The 13,180-nt window shown below is 44.5% G+C and overlaps 1 protein-coding gene across 3 annotated transcripts in view; it reads left to right on the top strand.

Moving 5' to 3' along the window:
- Positions 1–13,180, top strand: part of PRICKLE2 (prickle planar cell polarity protein 2) — a 219,755-nt gene that overhangs the window by 128,181 nt on the left and 78,394 nt on the right. For all 3 annotated transcript variants that reach the window (XM_029601027.1, XM_029601028.1, XM_029601026.1), the window contains one exon: positions 6,196–6,309. In XM_029601027.1, the coding sequence (XP_029456887.1) occupies positions 6,196–6,309 (114 nt within the window). The remainder of the gene's footprint in view (positions 1–6,195; positions 6,310–13,180) is intronic.

The raw sequence follows: 13,180 nt of genomic DNA, 5'->3' as shown, positions 1-13,180 counted from the left end.
AAGTTTTTTTTTGGGGGGGCAGTTTGACGTGCACAGTAAAACTCTCAAGTTAGGTAGAGAGTACATTGTACAAATCAATTCTTCTTTGACCTTTCATTACTTCAAATGACAGAAAATCTTCACTGATGTCAACTGTGCTATTTGTACCTCTGACTGTGCACATCAAACTGCCCCCCAAAACGTGCCTCTCTTAAAGTGGTATAAATAAGCCTCTATGGAGTCTCAGTCTCTCTCTCTATCTTGCTGTTTCTCTCCAGCAGACTGAACCAGCATCAATGAGAAAACCAGTTATTTCCTGCGTTGCTATGCGTTACTGTATTGCATTTGACGTTAGGAGCTTCTGATTACCATTTACTCCACCCAAACTCCTCCCACTTGCATAGTTAGCATTAAGGCCCTAAAGCAAAATGATAAATTACTTTCTTACAGGCCGATACAGTAAGGGCGCGTAAGAAAAAGTGCGGCAGTGACGGGCGCCCCCTCGTTTGCCGCGCGCACAGTTCAGATCACATACCGCTCGATACAGTATTTAAATGGCATGCAAATGCAAGCCGCGTCCAAAGCGCGTCCATGAAGCGCAATCCATTTTACTGTATAGAGCGCTATACAGCGCCTGTACAGTATCCTGGGTGCACTGGTACCTGTCATTTCAAATGACATTTGAAATGACAGGTACCAGGAAGTGGATGTTTCATCCATCCAGGCGCTCAGGTTCATCCATCCGGGCGCTCAGGTCACGGCGTGCGCTCATGCGCCTTCGCTGCTTGAGCGCCCAAATTGGACGTGCGTTCATGCACCTTCACCGGCGGGGCTGCTGGAAGCCGTGGTGGGCGCCTCGAGAGGAGGGGAGAGAGGACTGGGGCTGCTGGAAGCATGCAGTAAGTTTACTTTTGTTACAATTTCTATTTGCTTTAATAACATGTCGAGTCGATTTTCGCCCTGCGCCTTGCTTCGGGAGGGGGAGAGAGAGGACTGGCAATCCCCGATGCCCGAGCATAGGAGAACCAGGCCACACCATGTTACTCGCTTGCTCCAACCCACCCACTTATTTGACCGGAGCCTGCCTATTGCTGTCACATCCCTCTAACGCCAGGGTCAGGGTAGGCGGTAAATTAGCGGTTTAAAGACGCAGCAAAACAGTTGGTTAAAAAGGCCACACATTACTATATGGGAGGGAATAGCTAATCCAATTGTTTACTCTCCTCTTCATAGAGGCCCTTCTCTTTAGAGAGAGAGAGAGAGAGAGAGAGAGAGAGAGAGAGAGAGAGAGAGAGAGAGAGAGAGAGACTTCCTATAATGCCTATGCCCTACACAAGTATTTGTATCCCTATGGGAGGGCCACCTAGTAACTCGAGGTGGGGATTAGGTATGAGCTTCGGGGGTTGGGGGCCACTTTCGCATTCCACATGAGACGTACGGAAAGAACAGTGGTCTCTAGTGAAGATTTTCTGGCCGTCGGAGTGAGGAAACTCACTCCAAGAAGAGATTTGGGCTACATTCTCTCCACCTAGCTTGTTGTTGCCCAGGTAGAGTGTCCATCAAGCTAGGTGGAGAGAACGTTGCCCAAATTTTCAGTGGCCCGGCTGCACTGCTGGATAACCCAGTTAAGTTAGCCGGATATGTGTATCCATCTAACTAAACTAGCAGCTCAGCCACCGAATATTTACCCCCGGATAATTAGCAGATGTAAATATGTTCAGGTAGCAGCCCTAAGCATGTCGCATTTGCAGGATATAAAATAGCCTCTTGATCTCGTAAATTTTGGCCCTGCCCTGAAATACCCCAGTCTGCCTCTAGCCCGCCCCTTTTTTATACGAGCAAATTTATTCGCACAGCATTACTTGCACGTGTATGTTTCAGATTTATAAAACAGCATTTATGCGAATATGCACTACTTGTGCACACATGTGTTCATTTATAAGCACGCAGTTCATTTAAAATTCACCTTTTTAAGCATAGACTACATAGACCTAAAGGTTACATTTTAATAGGAATATATTCTTTTCTATCACTTTAGAAGTTTCAGGTAAAGGATGTTTTGTCCTAGGAGTACTGGAATTCTTAACAATTAGAGCGTTTGGGAATGGAACCATATAAATCATCTCCTTAAAAAAATTTTCTGCATTTTTATTTTTAATACCTTAAAAATATAGCAACATTTTAAAATTTGCTACCATTTCTTAAATATGGTCTTGCTGATAATAAAATACTTCATGGATCAGATGAGCAGCATGCATGACTGGATTATTGGAAAAGTATTGTGGAGAGTCATGATTTTGAGAGATGCTTCTGAATGTACTGGATAGGGTATAGTAAGAAGATTTGTGCTTTACAAGGTGGTCATTGTAATGTCAGTGAAACAGCAACACTTATTTTAAGAAAGATCCAAATCAGGAAAATATTGTGGTAAAATAGGGCAAATGTATTTGTAATTAAAGTATTTGGTAGAGCTGTATGGGGAGAAATTTGACTGGGAGAAATTTGATTGGATAGTAGACCACTTGGGAAGTCTGGATTCTGTGGATTCCAGAAGGGAATGGCAGACTGCTGACGTATCCTGCCAAGAACGTCATGGCCATAAGTTAGCCTTTAATTTATTGTACATCGCTTTGAGCTATTTTTTTAATCTGGAAGAGCTCTTCATAAATGTTTAAATTAAATTACCAAAATGTGTGGAAATCGATAAGGTACAGACCACGGCACTGACGTAGTACAAGATCAGAAACTGAGTGTGGCATCCAGAGAGACCCATGACCACCACAGCCCTCTGAACTGGTGAACACATCCCATAGGCTGTGTGTGGCTGCACGGATGACAGATTTCACAGGTGTCTGACTGGCACTACCATAACCAGATCGTCTGCTTTGGCTGGTCCTTTCTATATAGTCATAGAAAAGAAGGCATGGACCACGGGGGTTTTGCCATCAAATTCACAATCCTAGAGTTCCATTTCGTTAAACAGCATGGGACTCTATAATTTCAAGAGCGTTTCTCTGGTAGCAAAACAATCTCCTTACATCTATGTGCATAAGCCATGCGTAAGCAGGGGAAAGTATTCAGAAACAGCACTTGATCTCTGTAGACTGTAATAACCACTAACTGTGATGTTTCAGTAGTGCCCCCCCACACCCCAGGCCTTCTTTCCTTTGCTTTTTCTCCCGTAAGATGTGAGTGGAGAGTGAGGATAAATACAGCCTAGTAAATGGTCAACTACCATCTTCCCAGCAGATCTGCAGCAGTTTTTCAAAATAAACGTTTTTGTTATTTAAAAGCACAATGGAACAAATTTATCAGGCTGCTTAAGTGCCGTTGATAACAGCAGTGCACTGTTGCTTATTTTATACATTTCAAATAAATACCCTCTATAGTCCCAGAGAAGCAGTTGTGTGTTCCATCAGGAACAATAAAGTATCCTTTTGTCCTAGACATAGCTAGTGTGGTGCAGCCCAGATAGAGATAGACAGCTATTATTAACATGTATGTGAATATATAAATATGATATTTTTTTTTGTATGATAGACAAAAGAATTACAATTTCTAAATAACGTAGTCTTTTTTGACCAATCTATGGCTGCCCTACCTGAATTTGAATAATACATTATCAACTTCATTACAATATGCATGATCCTCATTATTCCTTGCCTGATATGCATAATGTCTTCAACATCTGAGATAGGCTAAAGTAAGCAGGCACCACCTGCAATGGCATCTTAAACTAAGGGAAAGAAGCCAAAAATGCTTAACTACATGTCAGTCGCCCCGTTATCTCATTTGAATGGCTTCCAAAACATTTCAAAGCACCAACTCTATAATAATCAATAAGAAAAATGGGTAATTAAAGTTAAAATAGAAAACACTTCTGTATCCATACAGAGGCTGTTCTATAGAAGTTATGGAAACTTGACATAATTGTATTGGAAAAAGATTAGAAGTAGATACGTTTTCAGCATCATTGCACGGTTAGCATTGCCCTTGCTCATTTATGAACAGCATTGCACAACATGGAGGAAGAATTCTATAAGCCAATGGACAAGACAGCCCTGTGTGCATCTTTTGATATTTGTACGGTCCTAGAACTATATAGTCACATGTCTGTGTGCTGTGTGTTTAAGATGATGAGAAGAGGACATGTGTAAAACCATTTGCATACATGTAAAAATGTTGTGAAATACATTGGAGTATGTGAGGTGTGACTGAATAAGTGTGTGTGTGTGAGAGAGGGAGAGAATAAAGACGTGATAGTTAAGGAAAACCTATGGCTAGGTTAGAATAAGGCAGATGTGTGATGAGGTTCTAGCTATTAGAGTATGACAGTGGTTGTTAAAACCTCAGTGAACTGACCTTTTAAAAGTGGCTTTCATAGGGGAAAATTTAGCACCTATCTAAAAATAAGGCGAGGTGGTTATTATTTTCTTATCTGATAGACTTAAAGAAAAGGGTTTGTTTCAACTACCTTTGCTATTTTTCCACAAGCATTTTTTTTGACAAGGGTCAAAAAACACTCATTTCAAGAAATGGAGAGGGTTATACAGCTGTCTGTTGCAGTGCTCAGGACTGGGTAGGTGTCAGATTGGAGCATGAGTAAATATACTTACATGTGATGTGTGCCAGAGGCAAAGAAAAGGCATATATAATGTTTTCTTAAAGTAAATCAATATTAGGCAGGTTTGTGGGTGGTGTGAAGGGCATCAGTTGAACACCTGTGAAAGAACCTTCTCTGTGAGTACAATTATCTTTATTTTAGGCTGTGACAAATGTTTTTTCTGAATATCTGCTCTTATGACATTTGCTACTTGGGTAAATTAAGCCTGATGCTCTTTAAATTTAAAATTGTCACAAAAAAACTTTAAACAGATTTAATCTGTTTTAATTTAATATTAATTTAATTTAAACAGTTTTTGCAGATTGTTACAGAACAGCTACAGGGTCTGTTATTATAGGTGGAGGCAGAGACAAATTGTTGAGAACCAGGGAGCAGCGGCAACACCTGTTGATAGGCAGTTGTTGACATATCTTCTGAGCCGAGAGAAGTATGCTGGAGACCAAGGAGGAAAAAGGTGACAATCAACCTGAAAGGCTCAACCACCTAAGTTAATACATCAGCTCTTCTTACTAAAACTGGCATTGGAAAAGGGTCTGAGCATCCAGGGCTGAATTCTCAAAAGCAGTTGCACGCATAAAGCCTGATTTTGTGTGTGTAAATCGCCTTCTGAAAATTATCTGGGATCCTGCTTGTACTTTTACACACACTGCAAAGAGTCATCCTGGAGGGCAGAATGGGGCTGGGGAAACCATGTGGGCCATATTTTCAAAAGGTTACGCGCGCCGGGCCTATTTCAAGGCCCGGCGATGCGCGTAAAGCCCCGGGACGCGTATAAGTCCTGGGGCTTTACTAAAGAGGTGGGGCGGGGTGGTCTGGGGGCGGGGTCAGGCTCCCGGCACAGCGGCCATATTGGCCGCTGTGCCGGGGATCACGAGCTGGCAGTCGGATAGTGTGCACAACTTGTGCCTGCCCGGGGGCAGGCACAAAAGTTAAAATAAAGGTCGGGGGGGGTTAGAGTAGGCTGGGGGGGGAAGGTTAGGGGAAGGGGTGGGAAGGTCAGGCTAGGGGGAAGGGAAGTTCCCTCTCAGGCTGCTCCGATTTTGGAGCAGCCTGGGAGGGAACAGGAGAAGGCAGCATGGCTCAGCGTGCGCAAGATGCACAATTGTGCACCCCCTTGCGCGCCGACCCAGGACTTTATAATTGTTATAAAATCGGGTGTACATGTGCATGCGCCAAGTAGCATGAGCACATGTAGGCCGCGCGCGCTTCTTTTAAAATCTACCCCTCTATGTGCATACATTCAATGTCTGAAAGTAGATGCTTAAATGTACACATACACGTTTACATCTGCTCCCTAAGAACTCCAGCACCTGTACCTGCGAAACGGCTAATTTTCAAAGCGGACTTAAATCATGTAAGCCTGTTCTGTAAATTCAGGCTAACATCTACCAGTACTTTCTACACGCAAACTTTAGCCCTACATGGGCTGTTACAAAATTACGCTCTCAAAGTATAAAACACATGCTTACCTGTCAAAAAGAAATTGCATTTTTACTCTGCCTGAATTACCGGTGTTCATCTTCTGCAGGTATTCGTACTAAGTGAGCATGGAAATAAGATGTGGATACATATAGCTTTGGTTTGTTGTTTAGGTTCACCAGTATTATAGCTGCCTCCCAGATGACAAGGTGCCCTATGTGAACAGCCCAGGAGAAAAATCTAGAATAAAACAACTTCTACACCAGCTTCCACCTCATGACAATGAGGTAAGTAGTAGAAAGTCATTTAAAGAGTGTTTGATATTGCTCCTTTTTTGTTTAATGATTCTTCTGGTAAACGCTTGTAAACGCACAGCAGCGCAAAGTCGGCTTTGAGCCATGCAGGTCCACCAGTTTGCCCAGTCTATAGCTAGGTCCTCCAGACCCTGCCCCCCCCCCCCCCTGGTTCTTTAGCCTGCACTCCCCGCAGTTACCCCAAACCCCTCAAGCACTTAATAGATGACTGGAAATAGTTTTATGCAGACTTACTCCTCGTCCATAGCAAAAGTAACTTTGTGTTGAATTGGACCTGGGTGACCCATATCTCTTAGGGCCCCAATCCCCCGGAATGCACATTCCGCTCCTTTCTTTACCGATGCAAGATAGTCGCACATTGGTATTTATGCACATAAGTGGGCAGCTTATAGAGATGGTAACTTTTAAACGCTGGGCTTTAAAATTCATCTTAGTATTGGGTGGACATGCACATATGCTAAGGGGTAGATTTTTAAAGTTATGCGCGGGTGTAGATTTGTTCGCGCAACCCGGAGTGAGCAAATCTACGCCCGATTTTATAGCATGCGTGCGCTGCCGCACGCATGTTATAAAATGCAGGCTTGGTGAGTAAAGGGGGGGGTGAACAATTGTGCAACCTGTGCACGCCGAGCCAAGCAGCCTGCCTCTGTTCCCTCTAAGGCCGCTCCAAAATCGGAGCAGCCTCGGAGGGAACTTTTTTTCAGGCCCCCCCCCCACCTTCCCCTCCCTTCCCCTACCTAACATACCCCCATCCCTAACTATATCCTCCCCTACCTTTGTTCAGAAAGTTACGCCTGCCTGAGGCAGGTGTAACTTGGGCGCGCCGGCCAGCTGCCGGCGCGCTGTTCCCCGGCCCAGGGGATGTTTCGGAGGCCTCGGCCACGCCCCCGGAATGCTCCCGGGCTGGCACCACGCCCCTGGCCCTGCCCCCCGAATGCCGTGCCGCCCCCGACATGCCCCCAAGCAAAGCCCCAGAACTTACACGAGTCCCGGGGCTTTGCGCATGCCGGCGGCCTATGCGACATAGGCGCGCAGGGCTTTTAAAATCTGCCCCTAAAAGCGCACTTATCTCCCGATTTTGGCCCACATCCGGTTTTAAAATTCACCTTCAAGAGTGTCAAGTGACTTTAGGCATTACCTTTTGACAAACTATAATTTGTGTTTGCTACTGGCTGTAAGCGTACTGTGGAATATTTTCCTAAGAATGTTTGGATGACTGTTGCACTGAAGAAAATTTAACACTGATGTGCTCGTGCTGAAGTACTATAGTTCTCAATCAGAACTTTACCTAGGTAAGCAGAGGGCTCATCTAGCAACATAGTTTAGAAAACTCACCTCTTCCCACAGGGTTCAGTGCAAATGCTGACAACTTGTATTTATTTATTAGTCACCTGGTGACAAACTCTAGGCTACTTACAATACAACATTCATAATAAATACATAAAGGGGTAGATTTTAAAAGTCGCATGTGTGCGTCCATATGCGCACGCTTCCCGGCGCGCAGACACGGCCGCGCCGATTTTATAACATGCGTGCGCATGTTATAAAATCCCATGGCCGCATGCCCATGCAGGTGGGATTTTATAATCCACGCGCACGTGTGGGCGGCACAAACGGGGGGGGGCTATTTTATAAGATTACGTGCGGCAATGCAATCAGGCCTCCCCAAGTTCCCTCCCAGTCCGCTTCAATTAAGGAGCAAACTGGGAGGATACTTCCCTACCCCCTACCCATACTTCCTCCCTCTTCCCGTCTCCTCTCCTTCCCACCCCCTAAATGCTGTCTCCTAACCTTTTGGGGTTTTTTTGTTTCGTTTCTTACTGCTCCGTTGGAACAGAAGCAATTTGCAGGTGCTGGCCGACTGCCGGCACGCACTTCCCCAGCACAGCGGCAAATGGCCGCTGTACCGACCGCCCCTTTCTTCGGGCCCGGCACTTCGGCGCGTAACAGGGGTTACGCGTATGGCTGGGCCCCTTTGAAAATGCACGCAGTGCATGCGAGGCCCAACCACATGCGTATCCCCCATTTTTTATGCACGTGGCCAATTTAAAATTTGCCCGAAAATCGACAATACAAATAAATATTCAAATAAGACAAATATTAAGATAATAAAGTGTAGTATAATGATAAATCAGTGGTTTAATGCCAATATGTTTCCAAGGATGCGTAAAATAACTTTCTGTTTTGTAAAATTCAGCAGGTACTGCACTTTTTTCACTTTTGCTGCAGAGATTTTGGTACATCTCCAGCTATATTTTCCAAATAGTGTCTCCATGGTTGACAGAATGTGTGAAACCTCTTTGAAAATAGGTCAGGAGTTTTTACAAGAAAAGGAACCCACTTAATAAACATTGGGGGCAATTTTCAAAACTATGAGGGTATTTGCAAAGTCTGCAGGTACTTTTCCCTATGGACTTAGCACCAGTTCTCAAAGAGAAAGCACGCATGCATTTTCCCTTTGAAAATTGCCCTGGGAAAAGTACCTGCAGAGATTTGTACTTTGTTTTTGTGGGACAAGGTATCCACAAAAAAACCCATGTGCAATAGTTTTGAGCATGCAAAATCATGCATGCTGTTGCCCCCCTCAACCTAACCCCGCCTCTTATCCCACCTATTCCCTCCCACTGGGCAAAAGTATTCATATTTATCTCTGCATGTACTTTTACCCATGAACAGGGTGGGCTGTTTTCAGACAACATTTACCCCTGGTAAATAAGCTTTTTTAAAATCTTCTTTTGTGGCCTCTTTTGAAAATTGCTCCATTGGGCTTAATTTATAAAATGTTTTCTTGCATTTGCATTTTGCAGCCATAGAAAACTGCATTGCAAAGTCAAGCCAATTGTCTCTTACTAAACACCCATACTACATACCTGAGGGCAGCCTTTCTTAAGGGGTTAGCTAATGTTTTGTAGGTTAGTATGGAGTGTCCAAGCAAATGAATTGAGTTGTCTGTCACCTGGTTAAAAAAGAGGCACATGACATGCTTGCTCAGATATGACTGGTTTACTGCACACCTTGATCACCACAGACAGAATAGGACGCACCAGGACATGAGATGGGCTCAGTTTTTGAAGAATAGTTGTCTAGCTTCAGGAGTTAAATATACACCTAAATTAGCACTTTTGAAAAGTGACTAGAGCTGAACACCAGCATTTAGGGACATTGTTTCTCCTAATCTAGGTGTCTGAAAAGTGGACTGCAAAGAGGCGTAATTAGGACAGGGAAAAGTTAGGGATTTAGCACTGATTTCCAGCACTAGGCACCCAACTAAGGATCCTAGTTCTAGACAAATAAATTGAAGGCCTAAATGTAGGAGCCTATGTTTTAGGTACCTAAATTTAGGTGAATTTTTAGCATAAAATTTAGGGTCCTTGTTGCAAGTGAAAATCCTCCTACATTTAGGGACCTAATGTAGGGAATGAGCCTTTTTTAAATATTGCCTGCATAGTGTAATGTCACAGTGCTTGTGCATAATATTTTGCACTATGCACTCTTTAGGAGATTAGCAGAAATACAGCAATACACAAAGAAATGATATTGTTAATCTGAACTCATTAAATTGTCCTTTCACTACAAGTATTTTAGAAACCATTGTCTGTGTGGCCTCCAGCAAGAGTTGCACTCTGAATCCACCCAAAAATCTGTTATGAGAACACGTGTATCAGGGCTATATTTTTAGCAGAATTAAATGCTTGGGCACATGACTAATTGAATGTTTAGCCTGCGAATGCCAGGAGTTAATGGAGCCATAAAGGTGAATTTTAAAAGCTGGGAGCGCACCAAAATCAGGAGATGTGCGTGCATGTAGGACATGCGCGTTGCCACCTTATTTTAAAAGCCACCTACATGCGTGCACATCTCTCCATGCATGAATATCACTTGGAATGAAAAAGGGGCATGGTTTGGGTGGGGCAAGGCTAAGAGAAGTGTGCATGCAAGTACTTGCATAAATACTTATGTGCCTGGGCGCACGCCCAGGTCCAGTGCCGCTTAACTTTACTTCTGCGATGGAGGAGGTGTAAAAATAAAAAAAAAGCTGGCATCCCTGAGTGGTTTAAGGGGTCTGGGATGACTGGGGGGCATGCAAGCTGAAGAACCAGAGGGGTTTCGAGGACCTAGCTCTAGACTGGGCGAACCGGTAAAACTTGTTATGTCAAGTTCATGTGCCTGATAGAAAATTCCCCCACCTGTACTGCTCATACCCGGATGTGTGTGGCTGGGCGCACCTAGTTGCAAAATAGAGCACACACATATGCACGCTTAGGCTATTTTATAACATACACATGTATTTTATAAATTGCCTCATTCCTGGGCGCACACCAATGCAAACATGTCAATGTGCGCTTGCACACCCCTTTGAAAGTTACTGTCCCTATTTCATCCTAACTGGTGTCCTTGGTCTGTAAAGGTTTATCTAGAAGCCCTAGCTATTGCAATTTGCTAATTATAGGTATAGAGTTGGTAATTGAATGCCTGGCTTATGTGCCTATTTTAAATAACATATAAAGAGTAGGGATGTGAATCGTTTATCTGACGATTGAAAATATCGGACGATATTTTCAATCTCATCAGATATCGGGGGGTCCCCGATAGCGATAGGAAACCCCATGATTAATTTTGTGGGTTCTCTTATCGTTATGGGGGGGGGAAGAAAGGGCACTTAAAAGTAACCCAAAAACACAGCACGACCCTTTAAAATTAGTTCTTTAGTATCCGGACGCCTCCAAACCCCCCCCCAAAAGTTTTAAGTATCTGATGGTCCAGTGGGGGGTCCCTTCCCGCTCTCTTGTCCAGTGCTCCTACCATGTGACAGGGGCCGGCCAATGACATGGATACCCTGTCACATGCTAAGGGCAAAGGGCCATCGGCGCCATTTTGTTTACTGGCAACCGATGGCCCGAGAGTGGGAGAACGCTCCCGGGACCCCCACTGGACTACCAGGTACTTAAAAATTTTGGGGTAGGGTTGGAGGGGTCCGGAGGTTGGGGGGATACTAAAGAACTAATTTTAAAGGGTCGAGCTGTGTTTTGGGGTTATCGGCTCGGCACAGCCGATAAAAAAAAAAAAAAAAAACCCAACGATTTTACCGCGGGAAAAATAATTTCTCGATGGGCCACGAATCCGAAACCAGAACCGATTCTGGTTCAGATTAACATCTCTAATAAAGAGTCCAGTGTACTAATTGTGGAAATCTTTGCAGAAGAGTTTTTTATGCACACTGGGGCGGATTTTAAAAGCCCTGCTCATGTAAATCCGCCCGGATTTACGCGAGCAGGGCCTTGCGCGCCGGCGCGCCTATTTTCCATAGGCCTGCCAGTGCACGCAGAGCCCCGGGACTCGCGTAAGTCCCGGGGTTTTTTGTCGGGGGCGTGTCGGGGGCGTGTCGGGGCAGGGCCGATCAACGCAGCGTTTTGGGGGCGGGACGCATCGTTTCGGGGGCGGGCCCGGGGGCGTGGTTTCGGCTCGGGGCGGTCCGGGGGTGTGGCCGCGCCCTCCTGAACCGCCCCCGGGTTGCGTCTCGGCGCGCCAGCAGCCCGCTGGCGCGCGGGGATTTACTTCTCCCTCCAGGAGGCGTAAATCCCCGGACAAAGGTAGGGGGGGGGTTTAGATAGGGCCGGGGGGTGGGTTAGGTAGAGGAAGGGAGGGGAAGGTGAGGGGAGGGCGAAAGAGAGTTCCCTCCGAGGCTGCTCCGATTTCGGAGCGGCCTCGGAGGGAACGGAGGCAGGCTGCGCGGCTCGGCACGCGCCGGCTGCCCAAAATCGGCAGCCTTGCGCGCGCCGATCCTGGATTTTAGCAGATACGCGCGTATCTACTAAAATCCAGCATACTTTTGTTTGTGCTTGGAGCGCGAACAAAAGTACGCGAACGCGCCGTTTTTAAAAATCTACCCCAAAGCCGGCAAATAGTGCACATTATTTGCTAAAGCATACACTTTTTTGCCATTTTAGCATGCAAAGCGGACTTTGTGAAATTTTCTGCCTTCACAAATTGTGAATAGTTTTATGCATGAGAAATTTTATTTAAATTAATAGAATGAGTGTGATGCAAAATTATGAAAAGCTGCTCATTAACGATTAGTGCATAGTTGACTACACATAAAATTTGCTTTTCAAACCAGATCTTGCAAAAAAAAAAAATAACCCTCAAACTTTATTTATTTTTGTGACATTTTCCATAGCAAAACTACATGTCCAATTTTTCTCAGGGGATTATTTGCATATAAGTTACAGTAGAAAAATAGCATGTGTTTTGCAAATAGTGGCAATAATTTTAAAAGGAGATACATGTATAAATGTAACATACTATCATATACATTTAAAAAGCCATTTATGTGTGTAAAGTGCACTTATCATGAATATGTATGGACAATTCAATGGCATATAATGTAGCAATTTTCAAAAGCCCACTTACATAGGTAAAGTGCATTTATACATGTAAAACCCAATTTTAAGTGAGCATATGCTTTTCAAAATCAGGCTTAGTGTGCGCAGTTTTGCACGGGTTAGTAAATTGGCCTCATAGAAGCAAAAAACACCAAGTACACTTATACCTGCTGCTGCATTTAGAAATCAAAACTTTTGACATGTTTGGTGTATGAAAATGTAGTCTGTAAACCAAGGGTGCTCAAACCAGTCCTTGGGCATTTCCTTCCCAGCCAGTCGGGTTTTCAGGATATCCCTAATGAATATGCATGAGAAATATTTGCATACATAGGAGGTAGTGCATGCAAATACATCTCTTGCATATTCATGGGGGTATCCTGAAACCAACTGGCTTGGGGGGGGGGTCCCTAAGGATGGTTTGAACATCCCTTCTGTAAGCCATCCATAAGCATGCCTGGTTT

The sequence above is a fragment of the Rhinatrema bivittatum genome, chromosome 4 (assembly GCF_901001135.1).
Source record: "Rhinatrema bivittatum chromosome 4, aRhiBiv1.1, whole genome shotgun sequence".
In the NCBI taxonomy this organism is placed as follows: domain Eukaryota; kingdom Metazoa; phylum Chordata; class Amphibia; order Gymnophiona; family Rhinatrematidae; genus Rhinatrema; species Rhinatrema bivittatum.
Note: the sequence above shows the minus strand (reverse complement) of the source record. Positions and strands in the feature narration are given on the sequence as shown.